This window comes from Hemiscyllium ocellatum, chromosome 7 (genome assembly GCF_020745735.1).
Source record: "Hemiscyllium ocellatum isolate sHemOce1 chromosome 7, sHemOce1.pat.X.cur, whole genome shotgun sequence".
Taxonomy (NCBI): Eukaryota; Metazoa; Chordata; class Chondrichthyes; order Orectolobiformes; family Hemiscylliidae; genus Hemiscyllium; species Hemiscyllium ocellatum.
The window spans coordinates 52358355-52381630 of NC_083407.1; the positions used below are offsets into that span (position 1 = coordinate 52358355).

Below are 23276 nucleotides of genomic sequence, written 5' to 3' on the forward strand. Positions count from 1 at the left end.
TAATATGCACCTACATTATATCAGATTGGTCATGAGTTCTGTTGCAGCATTCCTTATTCACTTCTTAGTTACTCTTTGCTGTTTTTTATATTGTGGATTAGAGTGGAATTGGAAAAGCACAGCAGTTCAGGCAACATCCGAGGAGCAGGAAAATCGACATTTCGGGCAAAAGCCCTTCATCAGGAATAGAGGCAGAGTGCCTGCAGGGTGGAGAGATAAATGAGAGGAGGGTGGGGGTGGGGAGAAAGTAGCATGTAGTACAGTTGGTGAATGGAGGTGGGTACGAAGGTGACAGGTCAGAGAGGAGGGTGGAGGAAGGTAGCAAAAAGTACCAGTTCGACCACAGAACACACCAGATGGCCTCCTTATTTAGAGACCGTAATTTCCCTTCCCACCTGGTTAAAGATGCTCTACAATGCATCTTGTCCACATCCCGCACCTCAGCCCTCAGATCCCACCCCTCCAAATGTAACAAGGACAGAACCCCCCTGGTCCTCACCTTCCACTCTACCAACCTTCGTATAAACCATATCATCCGACGACATTTCCGTCACCTCAAAATGGACCCCACCAGCAGGGATATATTTCCCTCCCCATCCCTTTCCGCCTTCCACAAAGACCGTTCCCTCTGTGACTACCTGGTCAGGTCCACGCTCTCCTACAACCCACCCTCCCGTCGCACCTTCCCCTGCCACCACAGGAATTGCATAACCTGTGCCCACACCTCCTCCCTCATCTCCATGCAAGGCCCCAAAGGAGCCTTCCACATCCATCAAAGTTTTACCTGCACATCCACCAATATCACTTATTGTGTCTGTTGCTCCTGATGCAGTCTCCTTTACATTGGGGAGACTGGACGCCTCCTAGCAGAAGGCTTTAGGGAACATCTCTTGGACATCCGCACCAATCAACCACACCGCCCTGTTGTCCAACAATTCAACTCCCCCTCCCACTCTGCCAAGGACATGGAGGTCCTGGGCCTCCTTCACCGCTGCTCCCTCACCACCCGACACCTGGAGGAAGAACATCTCATCTTCCACCTCAAAACACTTCAACCCCAGGGCATCAATGTTTCCTCATTTCCCCTTCCCCCACCTCACCCCAGTTCCTAACTTCCAGCTCAGCACTGTCCCATGATTTGTCCTACCTGTATATCTACCTTTCCACCTATCCACCCCACCCTCCTTTCTGACCTATCACCTTCATCTCACCCCTATTCACCGATTGTACTCTTTGCTACCAGCCCCGACCCTCCTCCCTGACTTATCAGCTTCATCCCCACCCCCATTCACCTATTGTATTATATGCTACTTTCTCCCCACTCCCACTCTCCTCTCATTTATCTCCCCACCCTGCAGGCACTCCGCCTCTATTCCTGATGAAGGGCTTTTGCACGAAGCGCTGATTTTCCTGCTCCTCGGATGCTGCCTGAACTGCTGTGCTTTTCCAGCACCACTCTAATCCACAATATAAAAAACAGCAAAGAGTAACTAAGAAGTGAATAAGGAATGCTGCAACAGAACTCATGACCAATCTGATATAACGTAGGTCAATGCGCATATCATACTTCCAATGAGTAGTCTACTGAATGTAGTTCTCCATAAGGATTACCAACCTGTCCATGGAGAAAAGCATGTGCTGCCAAACCTGAGACGTGTTCACTTGGATGTTTCTTTGCCAAATATCTTCTTCTATTTCTAATGCTACCTGTCTTTGTATCCAAGCTCATTATTGAGTAATAATCACTGCCATATCCATAGTGACACAAACTTGCATTTATGATGGACATCTAAAATAGTCAAAATATCACAAGGCATTTCATATTAGCATCACTAACGAATTGACACAAAACCACACAAGGAGATATTACAACAAATCAGTCATTGAGACTTAGTCATGGAGATATATTTCAAGGAATGCCTTAAAAGAAGTAGAAAGCTCGAGGCACAGGGATTTAGTAAAGAAATTTCAAAGCTTAAAGCCAAGGATATTTAGGAAAGGCCAACAAATGGCAGATTAAAATTAGAGATGAACAAGATACGAGAATTTGATCTGAAAGTAGTAGAGCTCACCGAGAGTCCAGACACAGTATGTTCCTGTCAGGGTGAGGGGTAAGGATGGTAGGTGTAGGGAATACTGGATGACTAGAGAAATTGAGCTTTTGGTCAAGAAAAGAATGAAGCATATGTCTGGTACAAAAAGCAGAGATTGAATGAATCCTTAGATGAGTATAGAGACAGTAGGAGGATACTAAAGAGGGAAATCAGGAGGGCAAAAAGGGTACATGAGATAGCTTTGGCAAATAGAGTCAAGGAGAATCCAAAGGGATTTTGTAAATATGTTAAGGACAAAATGGTAACTAGAGAGAGAATAGGGCCCCTCAAAGATCAGCAAGGCAGCCTATGTGTGGGACCGTCGGAGATGGAGTAGATATTAAATGAGTTTTGTGCATCAGTGTTTACTGTGGAGAAGGATATGGAAGATACAGAACATGGGTAAATAGATGGTGACATGTTGACAAATGTCTTTATTACAGAGGAGGCAGTGCTGGATGTCTTAAATGCATAAAGGTGGATAAATCCCCAAGACCTGATCAGGTGTACCCTAGAACTATGTGGGAAGCTAGGGAAATGATTGATGAGCCCCCTGCTGAGATATTTGTAACATTGATAATCACAGATGAGGTGCTGGAAGACTGGAGGTTGGCTAACATGGTGCCACTATTTAAGAAAGGTGGTGAGGAAAAGCCAGGGGTCTATAGATCAGTGAGTCTGACATCAGTGGTGGGCAAGTAGTTAGAGGGAATCTTGAGGGACAAAATTTATATGTATTTGGATAGGCAAGGACTGATTAGGGATAGTCAGCATGGCTTTCTGCGTAGGAAATCATGTCTCACTAAATTGATTGACTTTTTTGAAGAAGTAACAAAGAGCATTGATGAGGGCAGAGAGGTAGTAGTGGAGGCTTGTTTTTATGACTGGAGGCCACAAGGACCGGTGCTGGGTCCACTGCGTTTCATCATTTCTATAAATAATTTGGATATGAACATAGGAGGTATAGTTAGTAAATTCACAGATGACACCAAAACTGGAGGTGTAATGGACAGCAAAAAAGGTTATCTCAGAGTACAATGGGATCTTGATCAATTGGGGCAGTGGGCTAAGGAGTGGCAGATGGAGTTTAATTTAGATAAATGTAAGGTGCTGCAGTTTGGAAAGGCAAATCAGCACAGGACTTATACACTTAATGGTGAGGTCCTGGGAAGTGTTGCTGAACAAAGAGACCTTGGAGTGCAGGTTCATAGTTCCACAGGATAGTGAAGAAGGCATTTGATATGCTTTCCTTGATTGGTCAGAGCATTGAGTATAGGAGTTGGGAGGTCATGTTGCAGCTGTACACAACATTGTTTAGGCCACTTTTGGAACACTGCGTGCAATTTTGGTCTTCCTCCTATCAGAAGGATGTTGTGAAATGTGAAAGGGTTCAGAAAAGATTTACAAGGATTTTGCCAAGGTTGAAGAGTTTGAGCTGCATGGAGAGGCTGAATAGGCTGCGGCTATTTTCCCTGGAGTGTCTGAGGCTGAGGGATGACCTCATAGAAGTTTATAAAATCATGAGGGGCATCGATAGGGTAAATAGACAAGTTTAGGGTGAGAGGGCAAAGATTTAAATGGAATCTAAGGGGCAACTTTTTCATACAAAGGGTGGGGCATGTATGTAATGGGCTGCCAGAGGAAGTGGCAGAGGCTGGTACAATTACAACATCCAGCATCTGGATGGGTATGTGAATAGGAGGGGTTTAGAGGGATAAGGGTCAAGTGCTGGAAAATGGGACTAGATTAGTTTAGGATAACTGATCTGCCGATCAGTTGGACCGAAGGGTATATTTCCATGCTGTACACCTCTATGACTCTCTATGACTCTAAGAGTTCAAGGCAGCTAGAGAGAGAGGAATGGATGACATGACGGAAAGATTTGAAAGCATGCATACAAAATTTTAAATCAAAGCACTTCCTGACCAGGAATCACTGCAGGCCAAGTGAGTACTTGTTAGGAGGTTAACAGATCTTAGTTCAAGTTCAACAGCAGAGTTTATAATGACTGGAATTTATAGAGGGCAGACATTAGAAGGCTGGGCAGGAGAATATTGGAATAGTCATAGAAAAGATGTGAATAAGACTTTCAGCAGTTAAGGAGCTGACACATATGAAAATGGACAATGCTTTGGAGGTGAGAGGCAGCAGTCTTGTTGCTGGAATGCATGTGTTTAGAAGCTCATCACAGTCAAATCCCAAATTGACGAGTTCAACCACAGAGAGTGACCAGGAAGAAGGTGAAGGTGATAGCTAGAGAATGGAATTTGTGATGGGACAAAAAAATTAGCTAGCTATTCCTAGTAGGAGATTTTTGCTCATCGAGAACTGTTTGCCAGCCAAGTACTGTGACTGATAGGATATCAGGATTGCATATAGACCAGACCAGGCAAAGGATTGAAAGAAACCCTTTCCAAACAATATCAGCAAACTAGTTGACAGTTTCATTGTTGTTGTACTGACAGCACATTGTTCAGAGACATTTAAGACTGAAATTCAAATTTTCACATACGGTGAGGTGTATAATCACATTCATCTAAATTATTAGTTCAGCTATTCAACTAGTTCAATTATTGATCCAATCATACCCTCATAGCCAGTATCAATATCAATCTAACTGCTGTGATTTTTGTTGTCAAGTTGTGGAGGTGCTGGTGTTGGCCTAGGGTAGACAAAGTTAAAAATCACATAACACCAGGTTACAGTCCAACAGGTTTATTTGAAAGTACTAGTTTTCGGAGCGCTGCTCCTTCATCAGGTCACTAGTACAGCAGAAGCATAGGACACAGAATTTATAACAAAAACATCATAGTGTCATACACTGATGAAATGTATTGAACAAACCTAGATTGCTGTTAAGTCTTTCATCTTTTAGAATAGGCTGCAGGTTTCGATTTATTAATACGTAAATCCCAGAACATCTTTCAAGTCACATTCCCAAGATAACTGAAGGTTTTATAAAATTAAAGGTGACATCTTAGCTCAGACAATGCATTAAAGGTGTGAGGTTAGAGTCTATATTTATTCCAATCTTGAATCAAATTGTTTCTATTTCCAAAGTAGGAATTTATAAAACGTCGCACAGATTATAAAAAAAAATGACTGCCTACAGATTGTGTGCTTTTTGAACAAAATCAAATGTATCTGCTAATACAATTCTGCAAATGCAAATTCACTCCATAAACTTACATGTATGCATGTGAGGGAGAGTGTGTGTGCGTGCGCGCATATAGCCAAGTTCTGTACACATGTGGATGGCCTCAACCGGGACCTTGGGTTCATGTCACACTACAGATTGCCCCAGTACACTATACAGTCTCACACACAGACAAGTAAGCATACTCACACACTCATGCAGACTCTCTTTCATACACATGCTCTCTCTAAGGCACACACACACGCCTCACACTCACACACACACCTCACTCACACCCATGCACACACCCTCTCACAGGCATATACTCCATCACACTCACAACATACTCAATCAAGCATGCATATACACACACAAACACACACACATACTCTCACTCACACTATTTAACTGCCTCACATGCATACACGCACACACACACACACATACATATAAGTCTATGGGGTGAATTTGCATTTGCAGAATCATATTAGCAGATGTATTCTATTTTGTTCAAAAAGCGCACAGTCTGTAGGCAGTTTTTTTATGTAATCATGTGACATTTTATAAATTCCTACTTTGGAAATAGAAGCAGTCTGACTCAAGACTGGAATACATACAGGCTCTAACCTCATACCTTTAATGCATTGTCTGAGCTGAGATGTCACCTTTTTTTGTAAAACCTAATGTTATCTTGGGAATGTGACTTGAAAGAAGTTTTAGGATTTAAATATTAATGAATTGAAACCTGCAGCCCATTCTAAAAGATGAAAGACTTAACAGCAATCCATGTTTGTTCAATATATTGCATCAGTGTATGACACTGTGATCTTTGCTATAAATTCTGTGTCCTATGATCGTACTCCACTAGCTTCCCGATGAAGGAGCAGTGCTCCGAAAGCTTGTACTTCCAAATAAAACTGTTGGACTATAACATGGTGCTGTGTGATTTTTAACTTCTATTGTCAAGTAACCGTCTGCAATCAGTTTCTACATTCACACAGGCAAAACGGGACTTTGGACCAGGTACCTGAAGCACCTCAGACCTTTGGAAGTGTTTTCCAGCAAGAAATAAATGACTGTAGAAGACGTGGAAAGAAATTAGGCATTTTTAGAAAACATCCACAACATACTAATTTTGTCTTTCAGTTTCCCGTTTCAGAAAAAGTCTCACTCATGGACAGTAGGACTAAGCACAGGGCGTTTAGAAATTATGTGATTGCAATAATCAAGCAGGTAACAATATTTTGATTACGTTTCTGGAACCCAGTTCTAATCAGCATGCAAATAAAAAAAAAACATTTGAAGCCAGGTACAAAATAAATGAGCACAGTACGCACCTCAACTCACCATGCATTTGAGTCCCTTGTGTGTAACTCTGGGAGAAAGTGAATTTTTTTTGGTATTTATTGCTGGTTAGAATCGGGCCTCACACTGTTTCTTAACATATTGAATGTTTTGAATGATTAATAAACAATATTATAGTGGAATGATTAAAATAAGATTACCTGAAAATTTGCAAGAATTTGAATATGAATGTAATATATGATAAAGTGATATAAGTCTTTGTTATATTGATCTTGACAAATTACAGTGCAAAACCTTAACACGTAGTGTTTTTGCAATTATATAATTAATCGGTATCAATAACTTCTATATATTTATTGCAGTGTAATTAATAATTTAAAACTTATGAAGTAGCTTAATTATTTAGGTGGGTTGGTCTGGTCTGAATTTGTCACTGTGGTGTCCTCCTGACATAATCATTTGTAAATGTGTTCATTCTTGGGATGGAATTATTGCTGGCCAGGCAAACATTTATTGCTGAACCTTGGCTGGTCTTAAGAAGGAGTTAATTCTCACTTTGGACAGTTGTGATCTATGCAATGAAGATAATCCAATAATGCTGGGAAGGAAGTTCTAGGCTTTTGACTCAGTGACAATGAAGGAATGGAGTGTTACTGCAGGACAAGTCAGATTCCATAACGAAATTTGGCTGGATAAATCATATAACACACTTCTGTTTCATTTTCATTTCATTCCGTTCCATGGTCATCTTTAACTTAAATGTAAACACATAAGGCCGCAGATTTAATTTGAACAATATTTTCTTACACAAGAGAATAAATAAATAAAGCAAACTAAGCTATCCAAATACAACAAATCTTGAAAGATTTCCAAACACAAAGAAAGACCCATCTAATTCCTGACATCATTCATGTTAGAGCTACTCAAGATTCCAAATAAAGTTTCCTTCTCCATCAAATCTGAATGTTTAACTTGACTATTTATTCTTAGTTCCAATCCCATGAGTTGCAAGGCCATTTCCTTTTATTACAACCATGACTAAGGGCTTAGGCTTTGTTAGTCCTTTAATAATCTGCAAAGTTCCAAATAAACATTCCTGATCTGGAAGTTTTTGGAAACTGTACCTTTTATACTGAGGTAATATATACTGTTAACTGAAAGCTTTTAACTAAAAATAAATTTTAAAAGTGCTGATCCTAGCTTCTGCTAGGCAAATTGATTAACATGTTTCCCCCCTCATTGTAAAAACCCACATTATAAACAAATTTCGTCAAATCTTCCTTTAGAGTGCTTCAGTCATCTATTCTCTTTTGTACTGGTTTCAAAACATAGTCTGAAGAAACTAATCTAACCTAGTTAGTTTAAATTTATACCCTCCAAAAACCAAGTTAAATTAATACATAAATAGAGTCATAGAGTCCTACAACACAAGGCAGGCCCTTTGGCCCAAACTGGTCCATGCCAACCAAAATGTCCGTCCACGCTAACCCTATTTCCCTGCACTTGCCCATATCCTTCTAATCCTTTCCTGTCCATGTATTTAAAGAAATGCTTTTTAAATGTTGTTAATGTACCTGCCTCAACCACTTCTGCTGGCAGCTCATTCCATATGCTTACCACCCTCTGTGTAAAAATGTTGCCCTGCAGGTTCCCTCTTATTCTTTCCCCTCTGATCTTAAACGGATGCCCTCTACTTCTCATTTCCCCAACCCTGGGAAAAAGACTGAGTGCATTCATCCTATACATGCCACTCACAATCTTATACACCTATTAAGGTCACCCCTCAGTCTGCTATGATCTAAAAAGTCCTAGCTTGTCCAACCTCTTCCTCCAACTCAGACCATTGAGTTACACACCTTTTAAGCACCTTTTATCACAATACATAAGTCAGCATGTCATGTAACTTGCAGAAGGTGGGGATAGTGTTGCCAAATAAAAACTGAGACACCTGCAGATGCTGTCAATCAGAAACAAAAGCAAACATTACTGGAAAAGCTCAGCAGGTCTGGCAGCATCTGTGAAGAGAAATCAGAGTTAATGTTTGGGTCCAGAGACCCTTTCTCAGAACACTGAGGAAGTTCTGAGGAAGGGTCACCGGACCCGAAACATTAACTTTGATTTCTCTTCATAGGTGCTGCCAAACCTGTTGAGCTTTTCCAGCAACGTCATCTTTTGTTTCTGATAGTGTTGCTAATTCTTTTATGCAAAGGAAATAAACTAAGTTCAAAAATAGTCCATTAGTGACATACTTCTAAACACGTTCACTTTTCCTCTGTAGGTACATGCATGTAATGCAGCTATAAATATAAATGATCAAAGGCAGGTTAGAATATGCTGGGATAACAAGCATATAAATACTGTGTGATACTGAGTTCTTCATACTGCCAGAACTGTTTGGCCACAATTTTATGCTCCCCCATGAGCAATATAGCTGGGATAAAGTAACATTTTGAGCCACCACAGCAGCACCATGCCAATTGTCTGCCTCCACTCATGCATGTGGACGTCTTAACTGAGGTGAGGGCAATTGTTATCTACCGAAGGACCAACTCTCCCAACAGATGAGATTTAGCCAGAGCAGAGAAGTCTGTGGTACAGTGCCCAGATGTTGCTGGGCTGGTGAACGGGCTTCATGTCCCCGAATGGATATCCTGTGTCTATCAGAGGGATCCCAAAAATATTGCCTCCCTCTCTCTCCCACTGTCTTCCCCCCCCAATCCTGCATGCTATCATTCATGACGTCCTACTTCCATTGTCTCTTCTGCTTTGAGGCCCAACATAGTCTCAGCCTTGGCCACTAGTAGTGCTGCTGGAACCAAACGGCTACTCGCACTTTGAGTGACAGCTGCAATCTGAGGAAGGATCTTGTATCAAATTGGATAGGATCTCATCTTGATGCAATTAAAAGTCAGACAGATTTTAAATAGCTGCCCACCTTCCTCTATGTAAAATTCAACCTCAGAGTTAATTGAAGCGGAAGGTGTATTTTGAAGTTTGATTAAGTTATTCCAATAGAAGATCAATAACATCTCAAATAATGTTTTGTTCATTTAAATTAGCTAATATCTGTATAATCTGATTTTTTTTTGTACGTCATTCAGTTAAGATTTTTATCACTAATATTTCTAATGTGTTTGGCGTGCTACAGAGTGTTGCGACAGATACAGGTCTACTAGTCATTGATCAGGTTCAGTACATTGATACACCGTCATGGGAACTTATCTTGCAAATGCGTGCTAGTCTTCCTTTGTTCATGGTTATGGCGCTGAGACCATTTACTGTAGAAAAGCCACCCTGTCAAGCTGCTATAATGGTCATGAGGAGCCAAAGAACTCTCTATGTCAAGCTTTCAGGCTTGGATCCAAGTATAATCCGTCCACTTGCCTGCCAGATCCTCGGGGTCATTAGCATTCCACGAGAGCTGGAGACGTAAGTATAAAGTCTAATTGTGGTATATAAACTTCGCAATATAAATATTCACATAAAGTGATCCTCAAAATCAGATAGAATCTGTTAATCAACACTTAAAGCATCAACTTGTTTGTCTTCTAGGTTTTATGAAAGTGTTAAAATTTCATAATGCCCTTTACTATCACTAATTTAATATCTCCGGCAGGCCAGATCCAGTGGGTTCAGGTTCAATCCTGTTGGAGGAAAGGAGAATGTGGCCGGCTTTGTCAGTGGGGAGGGTACGGGGTGGGGGGTCATGCCCAAGGCTGGGGGTGGCCATCAGGTGCCGGGGTAGGGGTGGCAGGGTGCCATATCTCGTCTCTGAGTGGAAAGGGTTGGATAACAGGGAGGATGTTTTGGGAACTCGCTCTCAAGCTGGGGGTGTCAGGTCCAGGAGTGTGATTGTGTTTGGAGGAGAAAGTAAGGACTGCAGATGCTGGAAATCAGAGCTGAAAATGTGCTGCTAGAAAACACATGTGTTGCAGCAGGTCAGGCAGCATCCAAGGAGCAGGAGAATCGACGTTTCGGGCATGAGCCCTTCTTCAGGAAATTGTGTTTGGTCAAGGTGTGGATGTGGAGTGGGGAGAGGAATTGGTATTGAGTGCCAGGCTGGGTATTTTGAGCGCTGTGAGATAGGGCCAGGGAATGGGGGTTTGTTTCATGTTCCAGGAGTCTGGGTGTGTAAGGGGTCTATTAGTTTCAGGGTTATGAATGAGATCTGTTAAACAGTTACTCAGGAGTCAGACTATGCATTTAATAGCCTGACCTTTCCTAAGTAACTATTTTACTTAATTTTATAAGAACCATCCAAAGTCTCTAGTTTTCATGGAGATCTTCACAGGGTTCCAGGCTTAGTGGAATTGCCATCAGATAATTCAGTTTCCCAGGCAATTCCTTGGAAGTCTGCCACAATGAAATTCTACAGGGTCTCTGAGCACAATTCTCATATATGCTTGTATAATGTCTGGCCAGCATAAAATCTGTCCCAGTGGATTACTCAGTCTATCTTGGGAGCTGATGCCTGCTGAACAGATCATCAACTAGTTTGAGTGGTGAACAACATCGCAAAGTGTAGGTGTCCAAGAGGAAGAAAATCAATGTCTCAGCCCTAAAGGGGTCTGATTGAAGAGTGGAATCACGGTGCTGATTACAGCAAACCTGGAAAATCTTCATGCATCCTGAAATATGTGACCATCTAGAAGAAAAGCAAACAAGCTTCATTGCAAACCAGAACAACCCAAACTCCCCAGACAATACTGGTGTTCTCAGGAAGGGTCGCTGGACCCAAAATATTAATTCTGATTTCTCTGCACATGTACTGCCTGACCTGCTGAACTTTTCCAGCAATTTCTGTTTTTGTCACCTGTCAAGAGCTGTCTCAAGGTTGACATTCAAAGACAAGTCAGAAAGATAAAAGGCATGAGTTGGAAGAGAATGCCTATCCAACAATGAGATGACCATCAAATTATGCTCAGCTTTTTGAAGTCACCAGGGCATTCTATAGACCAATGTCAAATGGACTCATACAATTGTGTCTCTCTTCTACAAGCTAACAATACTATCGCTAACCCTAAAAAGAACATTTTCAACAATTCCTCAATTGTGAATCCACCTTCCTCAAACCACCATTTTATCTATGGCTGTATGTCTCATGTGTAGGAATTTATTTTTAAAAAGTTTCAATTAGTAGAATTATACATTTACCTGTGATTACAAATTATTTATTTGTAATAAACAGCAGAAATCTAGTCAGTGTTTTCTATTCACCTGATTCCATCAAACAGATAAGCTTGTGTACTTTGATTAAGTTATTTATTTTTATGTGATCCCAAGAGTAGTGGGGCTGAATAATCAACCCACTTTTCAAAGTGGTTGGGACAGAGGTTGTGTTGAAACTATATTAAAAAAGTTATGGCCTCGGTGAAGTAGTATTGTGTCCAGTCTGGGCACCATTTTTAGGACAGATGAAAGTGCAGAAACAATTTAATATTGTTCCAGAGATGAGGAATTTCAATTGTGAAGATAGATTTGAGAAGCTAGGAATTTTCAAATCTTGAGGGGTCTAGACAGAATAGATAGGGAGATAGAGGATCGAGAAGTAAAGGGCACAGATTTAAAGTAATTGATAAAAAAAAGCAATGTGAAAACAATCTGTGTCATTTGGAACTGTGGGTGGAGGCAGGTTCAATTGATCATAGACTGTCATTTGAAAAAGAACAGTGTGTAAGATTGTATGTGCAGACACAAGGCCAAAAAGCTTCCTTCTAAACATGACAATGCTCTGACTTAAAGCCAGCCAAACAGCTCAGAGGAAGAGTAGGAGAAGGGCTGATAGCAAGCGGTCATAGCTAGCCAAGGTGCCAGGGACAATTCTCCAACCCGAATCTCATGATGACTAACATTTGGAATGTCTGCGCTGCACTAAGGCAATCCTCACTGGAATCTGCCAACTGATGCAGCAACAACTACAACCTCAAAGTAGGACAAAGATTGCAAGGTGGCCCTGGCCATGAACCATGATGCATCTGGCACCCCTTACATTACCCCTTGCAGCCTGATGTAGTGGTGATGCATCGTAGCTACAGTGCACAGTTACATAATGTGTAAAGGCTTTCAATACATTGAATACTAACTTAATTTTATTTTCTCCTGTGAAAAAGAAGCAGAGTGAGCAAATTCATTGGTTTGCACATGCCTGTTACAGACCTGTGTCAGAATTTCATGCCTTTAAGGTGCAGCTGCATGTGGGAACAAAGGCAATGTGTTATGTAGATCATCCTGTGTCAGTTTACAGAAGCCAAATGAGTGGTTTCTGAGCAACAGAGCTACTTATTGATGACATGACTCAAGATTGCAATTTGCAACCCATCAAAGTGTAGAGAAGGCATGAGAACCATGGTGCCCACCAGAAACAGCAAACCATGAATGAGCTAAAGCAACTATTCTGCTACTCTTCCTGCTCTAGAAAACCCGGTGGAACTCAGCTGATTGGACGCCAAGACTTTGCAGTCCACTACTCACTGCACAATTTCACTATCATAAACAAAACAAACCTTCAGCAAAACTACAGTGACACTAAATTGGAGGTGTAGCGGACAGCGAAAAGGTTACCTCAGATTCCCATGGGATCTTGATCAGATGAGCCAGTGGGCTGAGGAGTGGCAGATGGAGTTTAATTTAGATAAATGCAAGTTACTGCATTTTGGAAAAGCAAATCTTAGCAGAACTTATACACTTAATGCTAAGGTCCTAGGGAGTGTTGCTGAACAGAGACCTTAGAGTGCAGGTTCATAACTCTTCAAATGTAGAGTCACAGGTAGATAGGATAATGAAGAAGGTGTTTGGTATGCTTTCCTTTATTGGTCAGAGTATTGAGTACAGGAGTTGGGAGGTCATGTTGCAGCTGTACAGGATGTTGGTTAGGCCATTTTTGGAATATTGTGTGCAATTCTGGTCTCCTTCCTATTGGAAAGATGTTGCGAAATCTGAAAGGGTTCGGAAAAGATTTACAAGGATGTTGCTAGGGTTGGAGGATTTGAGCTATGGGGAGAGGCTGATTAGGCTGGGGCTGTTTTCCCTGGTACTTCGAAGGCTGAGAGGTGACCTCATAGACATTTATAAAATCATGAGGGGCATGGATAGGGTGAATAGTCCAGAACTAGAGAGCATAGGTTTAGGGTGAGAGGGGGAAGATATAAAAGGACCTAAGGGGCAGTATTTTCGTGCAAAGGTGCATGTATGGAATGAGCTGCCAGAGAAAGTGGTGGAGGCTGGTACAATGGCAACAATTAAAAGGCATCTTGATGGATATAAGAATAGGGAGGGTTTAGAGGTGCTGGCAAATGGGACTAGATTAGGTTGGGATATCTCATCAGCATGGACGATTTGGACAAAGGGTCTGTTTCCATGCTGTACATCTCTATGATTCTATGAGGTAAGAAGCTGAAGTGCATGAGACAGAGCAGGAAACAAAAGAGATTGGTCGCCTAGATAATTTTTTGACCAGAGCATTAAACAGTATCACCAGTAACCCCAATCCCAATTCCCAATTTACCAACTGTCCCAAAACTTTCCTTCTCTCTCTCTCTTAAGATAATTTCCATCAGTGAGTTTGAGAGCATGAGTCAAAGCATATGCATATATATGTTTACTGATTGATAGAGATAATTGGTGGATGAATGTGTACAATTGTGGTGACTTGATCAGTGGTGTAGTTGGTAAGATTAGGCATTTAAAAGATACTTCCATTGACCTTGGCATCTAACCCATGCCAAAAAGCAAAGACTATTTTGTATCCAAAAGCAGATCTCAACACATTTCTGTTCCACTAAGCAGTATATGAAAATGTCAGTCTCGAAGATGAGCTAAATCATGAAGTCAGCTTAAATCCACAAGATTCTGACTCAGAATTAAGCATGCTGCTAACCAAATCAAGCTTACACTTAACTTGCAGTGTAATTCATGCTGTGAAGTAGATGGAGAAAATTTTACTTTTAATTTCCATAGCACTCCTTACTGCAGGAAATTATCCAAACACTTGTATTTAAGGAGAAAGTTGTGGTGATGGCAGGCAAAGTCAAATGGCATTGTTGATAGCAAAGACCGAAGGCAAGATTAATGGAGCAGGCTCTAAGGAGCTTTTTGGAAAGTTAGGAAGGATGACCAAACATGGAAATATTTAGCAAAGATTTCTAGAGAACAGGGGGATAAAAAACTGATTGAATGAGTGACCTCTGTGGTGAAGGGTCTTGTGGAAACCAAGGAGAAGCCTAAGATTAACGATAAAGATTAAATGCCCTTGGATAAAACAGAAGCAGATTTCTAACATAAAACTTGTAACAGACATAATAACTCATGGATGTTCATTTCCATATGCCACTCACCCCACTCCTCATGGCAAAGTTAAAGCATCTGAAAAGCACTAAAGACCCAGTACACAGTCAGGATGGTGCTGAAGAGAATAGCACCATTACTTATTTTCTAATACAGCCCATTTGGCTTCCAGACTTTCACATGGTGCTTTAATGCAGAGTGAAACAAAGCAATGGATATTTTGAAAGTTAGGGCTTTTGAAGTCAACTGACAGGAACATGGATTCCAGTGCAAATTAAATATGTTGTGGGTAGTTTAAGACAAACACAGTTATGGACCAGATCAGACCTCCCCAACACCTTTTCCCCCCATCCCCCACCCCACCACCACCACCTCCCAAGACACATTCAGCAGCTTCCCCAGACAGAGAGAGAGAGAGAGAGAGAGAAGCAGCCAGGAGAGATTCACTGCCTTCCAACCCTGCTGAGACTCCAGCAACAACTGCTAAAGGCTAGCTAAAAATGCAGGATCAGTGAGAGCTTGATCACACCTACTGAAGCTGCTTCTATTGTTCCAACTTTTAAAATCCTCAAGGCTTCACAAGTTGTTTAGCTACTCACAGACTTCTTTGCACTTGTCCCTCAATTTGTCTCTAAAAGAAACAAGGACAGAACACTCATCTTAAAGCTATAATATTATCACACATTTGTGCCACTGGGGAATTTAAACAGCTGTGTAGCCATTTAAAAGGCTCCACACATGTCAATTAGTGTGCAAAAGCGTTGATGTCTGGTTCTAAGAGCTATTGCCATGCACAGACTCAAAGAGCCACACAATGGCAGGACAAATTATAGGAAATACAGGTTGTGACTTGTGGATTGTGAGCATGGACAGATTAACTAAAGGTTGATTGGAGAAGTCAAACCTTGAAATTGTAAAGACATGGAGTAGAGTTTCAGCAGCATTGAAGTGACAAAGGCAAGTGCAAAGAAAGTGCAGCTTAATGCGCTCATACTAGTGTCTTCAATGCTCCCATTCCTGCATGTTACCAAGCACTATGTTGATTGCTTCCCTTGTAAAATAAATGCCTATTGCAAAATCCAGAAATCCTTGACTGGCTGCTGGCAGAAAATAAGTTAAACATCACACAACACCAGGTTATAGTCCAACAGGTTTAATTGGACTATAACCTGGTGTTGTGTGATTTTTAACTTTGTACACCCCAGTCCAACACGGCATTTCCAAATCATGGCATTTAATAATGTGGGTCTATTGTTTCCATTGAGAAAAGTATCCAAAGTGCTTAAACGTGAGGCAAAGTGTTCATCAAATCATAATTTGCTACTTTGCAGGTCCTATATAAATAGAAAGCAGTATTGAAAATATGTTTAATTACTTTTTTTGTAACAAACTATTATATTCCTTGCATGGGCTTTCTTTACTTTGCCAGGTTACTGACAGAACGCAGCTATGGCGTACCATACTACTGTGAAGAAATACTTAGAAGTCTCTATTATAGTGATCTCATACTCCTGGAACCATTAGATGAGGATGACGATGATGAAAGTGATGCTGTATTTGCTTACAGTAGAAAGAAGATCATTGTTTCTTCTGATTCAGTTTTGCAAAGGGAAAACAGAAAAAAAAGCAAGTCTGTAGGGTACATCAAATAGGTCTTACAGCATAGAAAAGGGCTGTTTGTTTTGTTGTGCCTGTGCCAGATGGTGGAGAGAGCTGTTCAATTTAGCTACACATCACCATGTTTTGTCCCCTAACCCTGAAAAATTAGTGGTTTTTTTTCCAAGTACGTTGCAATTTGCCTTTTAAGAGTTCTTACAATAATGCTTTCCTCACCATTCAAGATGTGTATTCCTGAGTTTGCCAACCCTCTTTGAGAAAATCCATATCTTAGATCCCTTCTAGTTTTATTAGTTTGGAAATTGGTTGTTACAATTTCCACGATTTGATCTACCAAAACATCATAGGGAGATTTATATCATTTTTAATACCTAAATCGAATAGCATGCTATTCACTCTCCCGCAGCTTTCTCTGCTCTAACGAGAAAAATCCAAGCTTCTCCAATATACCCACATGTTACAACAAGTGCAAAGAGTGAAAAAGCTTCAGTTTGGCCTGTTTGGTCACACTCTAGCCTCCAACTTGGAGCTTTTGAGGGTTCAACCTGCTATAGGAATTGAATAGATAAGATAGGCTGGCTCTCCACTCCAGCAGTTATAGAGAGCTGCTGTAGCCGAAATCATATTATTTGGAGTTATTAAACTGAGTTCTTTCCACCTTTTCATTGCATGTGTTAAGCATACAGAATAGACAATACTAAAACATACACTTTAAGTATGGTAAAGGTTCATCTCTGGACTCATCTTTGATCCAGACTTGATGTTGCAGTGTCAGTTTTTATGCAAAAATAGAGATCAGAGTGTTATAACAGTTCTTATTTAAAAGTTTATGAGCTATTTTTCACAATAGTAAGATTAAAAATATTTATGGATTTTCATACAGGGATACCTATTAACAATATTTACATGCAGATAATAGGATTTGCAATAATAGGAATTATCGGAGAATTAACACCTGACAGTTTAAAAGTTGTAAAGGTAATCTGGTCTTGATGTATTCTAAAGGATCTATTCAAAACAACATTTCTAAACCTCTCTCATTAGATTTTTCCACATTCTCATTGAGCAGAATCTTGCAGAGACAGCAGGGCCTAACACTTGGGAGTCCTCTCATTTCCACAAGTGGCAAGACTTAGGGTCTCACTTTGTTTTCAGAAGCCAATTAAGTACCTGCCACCAGGGATACCCGCATACTAAGGATGATGTCCCATTTGCTAAAACCACATTTCTAGAACTATAAATGATAGTCATTTCACCTTGAAGACATTTTAGTGGTGTTTGGGAACAAGATAGGTAGCCCCTGGAGTGGAAGGCCCAGAGAGGGACCCAAATGGTCTCTGAGGGCAGACTATGCCATTGCTGTGGGGACAGCCATTGCCTCAGGGATAATTCCACTACTGGCCTCCGAGTCCTGAAATAAGAAGGTATTTGATCCAGAAGCCTCTGGGACATGAGTATAATTCATCTGGTTGTTTCCCTGAGCAGTGGCAGGCTCACCCCTTCAACTTTTGGTAAAATTCTCTTTGGGGTGTGAAGAGAACCCAAATTGGCTACTTAATTGGTTTCCATCAAGAAGCCATTCCTTCAAGAAGTGATGGGAAGACGTCAGACACCACCTTAAGACTGCCACCCACTGATACCCTCCTGCCATCTAGCGCATTGCCATGAGGCCCAAAAGAACTTGCTTTACAGTTGTAGAGTCATTATGGCACAGACAGAGGTATGTCCCACACAGAATCCATGTCAATTCCCTATACAGCATCAATCAGTTTCAATACCCCCATTCTATTCCAATGGCGCAACAACTTTATTTCACTCGAGTGCTGGTCTAAATTTATTTTGAAGTCATTATCATCTCCACTTCATCCACTGTCATAGTTAAGGAGTCCCAGGACTTTATTGCTTTCTTGTGTGGATGTATGCCCATATCATGAGTCTTATTCAAGATAGACATTGTTACAACACAGGGTAAACTCTCCTGCTTAATTCAAACCAGCAACACAGAAAAGATTTGTAACATGCAGTAATCTGTGAAAGTTTGAGAAGCCAAAAACTATTTAAGGTAAAAATTAACAACTTTATTTCTTAAAGTATAACAGAGAATAATTAACAACAATTAATAACTAACAACAATTTATAACTCCTTCCTCTAACCTATCTTTTACTTTCCCCTTCTACAACACTAGTCTGATAAAACCCCACCGATTAAGATTTACCAAAACTTAAAGTTTTCAAAACCAGCCAGCTGTCAAATCTTCTAATTGGATCTTCCTATGTCTTCCTTTCTTCTTCTTAGGGATTATGCATCACAGATCATGTATTGGTAAAGGTACCTTTAAGAGAGCTATTTTTTGGGCAGTCTCTACATCTGCTGGTGGTGTGGCAGTTCTCCTCCCAACTGCTCAGTTTTCCCCAGTCTTATACCCCCAAAGCATCGGATTGTGTCATTGGCTTTTAAGGTTGTCAATATAATAAATTCAAACTGGATTGGAGTTTGGTATTTTTCAGGGTATAATTTAAACTGAATCGCCGAATTCAAATCTGCTTTGTCGTTTTCAGGCAACCAGCTAATCTAGCTTTCCACCAGGTGTTACATTGTATGCGTTTACAGAACACTTGGTTCTGTCAGGTAGTTCTGCTAGCTTTTAACTCTCTTAAAAATACAGTACACCCACATCTTCATAACATTGTGCAGAAGGCTAGGTCATGCTCTGTCTTCAAACTTAGGTTTCTTTGGAATGTGGGGCAAAATCCTACGGGGTGTGGTGCTGGAAAAAACACAGCAGGTCAGGCAGCATCCGAGGAGCAGGAAAATCGATAATTTGGGCAAAAACCCTACATCCTGCTCCACACTCTTTAATCTTCAGCATCTGCAGTACTCACTTTCACCTAAAATCCAACAGAGGTCTTACATGGGCTGTAGCAAGATGTTTGGCAGAATCATGTGACAAATGCCAATCTCAATGTCATACCATGTTTTATGATTTTCACAAATGAACTGTTTACTTGCTGTTATAGCACTCATGCTGTGAGTATAGCTGAATGCTCACAGTATCCCTGTCTTGCCTTGCTTTTTTGTACTTTTCACCCTAAACCAGAGATACCAGGCTCATACTATAACTTTCTTATCTTGCCATTTAAAAACACGTGAACCATGTGAATAAGGCACAAGAGTAAGGTATAGGTCATTCTGATATAATGTGTGTTTTGTTAATGCACATTCACTGTGATGCGATTGCCAAATTTGTGACACTGTTCCTAAAGTGCAAACTTTTAAAATGTGTATTAGTTATAATGCCATTCTGGTTCCATTTGTTTAAATTTGCGTGATTTCCCTGTTACATGAGATTTCCTAAGAACGGAACTACCGCATTATAGCAGAACCAACTGTAATTCAGTGTTAACAGTCTCACCATCTTTCAATTCAATTTTAACCTCACCTCTGCTTACCTAATAATCTTTCATGCCTTGATAATCAAGAATCTATCTATCTATCTCTACTTTAAAATTATTTAAAGATTCTACATTCACTGCTTTGTGAGGAAGGGAATTCCAAAAACTTATGAATATTATTTTCTTGTCTTTGTTTTAAATGGGTGACCCTTTTTTTTCTAAACTATGACCCCTAGTTTTGGATTCTCCCAAAAGAGAAAATATCCTGTCAACATCCACCTGATGAAGTCTATTCAGATTTTATATGTGTCACTTAAGTAACCTGTGATGCTTCTAAACTTCAAAGGATATAAGGCTAGCCTGTTTTGCCTTTCCTCTTAAGGCAATCCACTCATTCTGGGTATTAGTTCAGTAAACTCTGAACCCTAGCGTATTAATATCCTTCCATAGATATGGTGACCGGTATTCCACAAAGAACTCCAGATTGGGTCTCCCCAATGCCTGTAAAGCTAAAGTATTCTTGCATTCAATTCCCTTTGTAATAAAACATTACATTGTTAATTTTCCTAATTACAAGCTGTATCTGAATTCTAATCTTCTATGACTCATACACTAGGACACAGATCTCTCTGCATCTCAGAACTCTGCAATGTCATACCATATACATTAAACAATATGCTTTTTTATTCTTTCTGCCAAAATTGCAACTACACACATTTCCACATTGTACTCCATTTGCCAGAATGTTGCCTATCTACATCCTTTGTAGCCTCTTTACGTTCTCTTTGCAACTTACTATCTTTGTGACATCAGCAAATGTAGCTACCATATCTTCAATCCCTTCACTCAAATTTATATAAATTGTAAAACCTTGAGACGCCAGCACCAAGCTCTGGTACACAATTCATGACATCCTGTCAACATAAAAAGGTCCCATTTATTCCTACTCTCTGCTTCCTGTTAGCAAGCCAATTTGTTATCTCCTACATCATTAGCTTTTATTTTTGCTGCAATTACCTTTGATGTGATACCTTATCAAATGCCTTCTGGAAATCTAAATAATTTACATCCATTGGTTCCCCTTTTTAAAGCACCAATTATTTTTGAGAACTCAATAAATTAGTTAGACGTGATTTCCCATTTGAAAAGCCCATGTTAGCGACACCTTGAACTTTTCCAAATGCCTTGTAATAATATCTGTAATATTACCTTTACAGTTCCTATGATGATGTTAAACTGATGTGCTTTTAGTCTCCTGCTTTCTGCCTCCTGTTTTGGATAAAGGAGTTACATTAGCTTTCTTCCAATCTAATGACTCTCCCCTGAAACAAAGAGTTTTGCAAAATTAAAACCAATGCATCAACTATCTCACTAGCTATTTCTCTTAAAACCTAAGAATGAAACCCATCAGGGCCTGAGGACTTGTTTAGCACAGGTATGAAGCCAGAAAGCTTGTCTTGGTTCTCAAAAGTCTTCACTCAAATCTCAGGCGATAGCTTTTGCTCAAGGATTCTTGGTATTTTAAGTCAAAATTAGCCTTCGAAACCTGATTGACTCCAGACCCTCCTCAGGGTGGTCAAACTCAGAACACTGTCCTCAAAAGGGGTTAGTAACTGAATGTTGGGTAACCTACCACCCATCTTGAGTATGTCTAACCTATTGTGCTCCATTTCCCTCCTGGATTGAGAGAAAGATTGATATTACGGAACATGGAAGTGGATAATATAGCCAATACATTTAATGCAGGTAGGGAGGTATCCTGAACAAAGTTAATAGATGATGCAGAAAACATGTAGTTAGTGGTGTTGGTGGATGGAGTGGGTGAGAGGAAATGGGGAAGACTAAGAGGCAATAATGAGAGCGGTAGAGCTTAAACCTTGATGGGAGATATATAGTAACAAGGATGGACTGAGTGTGATGTATTGGAGGGAAGATTGTGGAAATTACCCTAGCAGAGTAGGAAGGTCATTGACCACCTGCCTTTAGTACTGGACATTCCTCCAAATAGTTGAGACTGCTTTAACTGGGTAGCAACCTCAAACAAAGCTGACATGGTCTGGTGTTGTGGCCTCCTCTGCTGGTCCTAGGAGAAGGAGAAAGTCTCATGTCAGCAACACCCCATCTGGCAAGACATCTACAACTATTATTTCTGGGGTAAAAATCAACAAACAGACAGGGCAGCTCCAGACTGCCAGTCCTTACCTGACTGCACAACAGGCTTTTAAAGATGGCACCAGTACAAGGGATGCTAATCTTTTGGTAATATCCACTGAATGGGAATAATGCAGGCTAAGATGGAGTGCAGTGGAGTGGGGGTTGGGGGTGGGGGCGCGGTGGGAGGTGGGGGTTTGTGGACATAGACATTCAGAAATGAGAGACACTGTCGGGGTCTTGGTAGGTATGACCAGAGAACTCGCTAGGCCCATGGTGATAAATCTTCCAAACAACTTGATGCAATCCAGACCTATCTTAAAAGATATAAGACTCAGTCATTTTCTATTACATATTAGGCCTAATTATGGTGAAGTAGTAGCCTAGTAGTATCATAAAACTGTTCATTCAAACTCCCAGGTAATATTCTGGGGGCTGGGATTGAATTCCACTACCACAGTTTATGGAATTTGAATTCAATAAAAATCTGGAATTATGAGTCTAATGATGACCATAAATCCATGTTGAATATTGGAAATACCCGTCTGGTTTACTACTTTTCTTTAGGGAAGGAAACTGCCATCTTACCTCATCTGGATTATATGTGACTCCAGACCCACAGTAATGGGGTTGACTCTTAAACTGCTCTCTGCAAAATGTGATAAATGTTGGGATAGCCAGTGATGCCCTCATCTTGTGAATGAATAAAAGAAATTCAGAGATATACCAGGCTCTAATCTTGCTATTACATTATTGAAAGACCATATCATGAATTCTAAACCCCATGTCTGTTTGATATGCTTCTCTTTGATATCAGCAGATTGTGTCTTATCACATGGCTAGACATTAGCCTTCTGCCTAGCTCTCCATGTGTTTTTGTTTTCTGCTCATCTCTGCCCATGTTGTGCTATATATAGTCAGTAAGGAGCATCTTTTTGCTGTTATCACAAGGTTGCTTCAAAATCTGAAAGCCCTGACATAATGTCCCTCTCACGCTCTTCCCTTCTGCCATAAACATTAATCACAATTTATATTCATTATTAAATGAGTCACCTAGATTAATTCTTTGTATGATATCTACTATACATTTTCTCCTTCTCACACCCATCCCAAGTCTTTGATGACCTTCTCACTGCCTGACTTCCTTCTGTGTATCCGTGGGCTTCAGTACAAGATCACAGTATAAGTCCCTGAATTGCCACTCCTGCTGAAATCAGTGACATTTTTAGACTGCTGCTGTCACATCCTCTGACCCATGCAGGTCAAATTCATGTACAGCAATCATCTTATGCCGAAAT

General features: G+C 40.5%; 1 protein-coding gene across 1 annotated transcript in view; it reads left to right on the forward strand.

Moving 5' to 3' along the window:
- Positions 1-23276, forward strand: part of LOC132817350 (adenylate cyclase type 10-like) — a 187519-nt gene that overhangs the window by 68945 nt on the left and 95298 nt on the right. The window contains exons 15-17 of the mRNA XM_060827758.1: positions 6376-6462; positions 9683-9963; positions 16247-16443. Of these exons, the coding sequence (XP_060683741.1) occupies positions 6376-6462; positions 9683-9963; positions 16247-16443 (565 nt within the window). The remainder of the gene's footprint in view (positions 1-6375; positions 6463-9682; positions 9964-16246; positions 16444-23276) is intronic.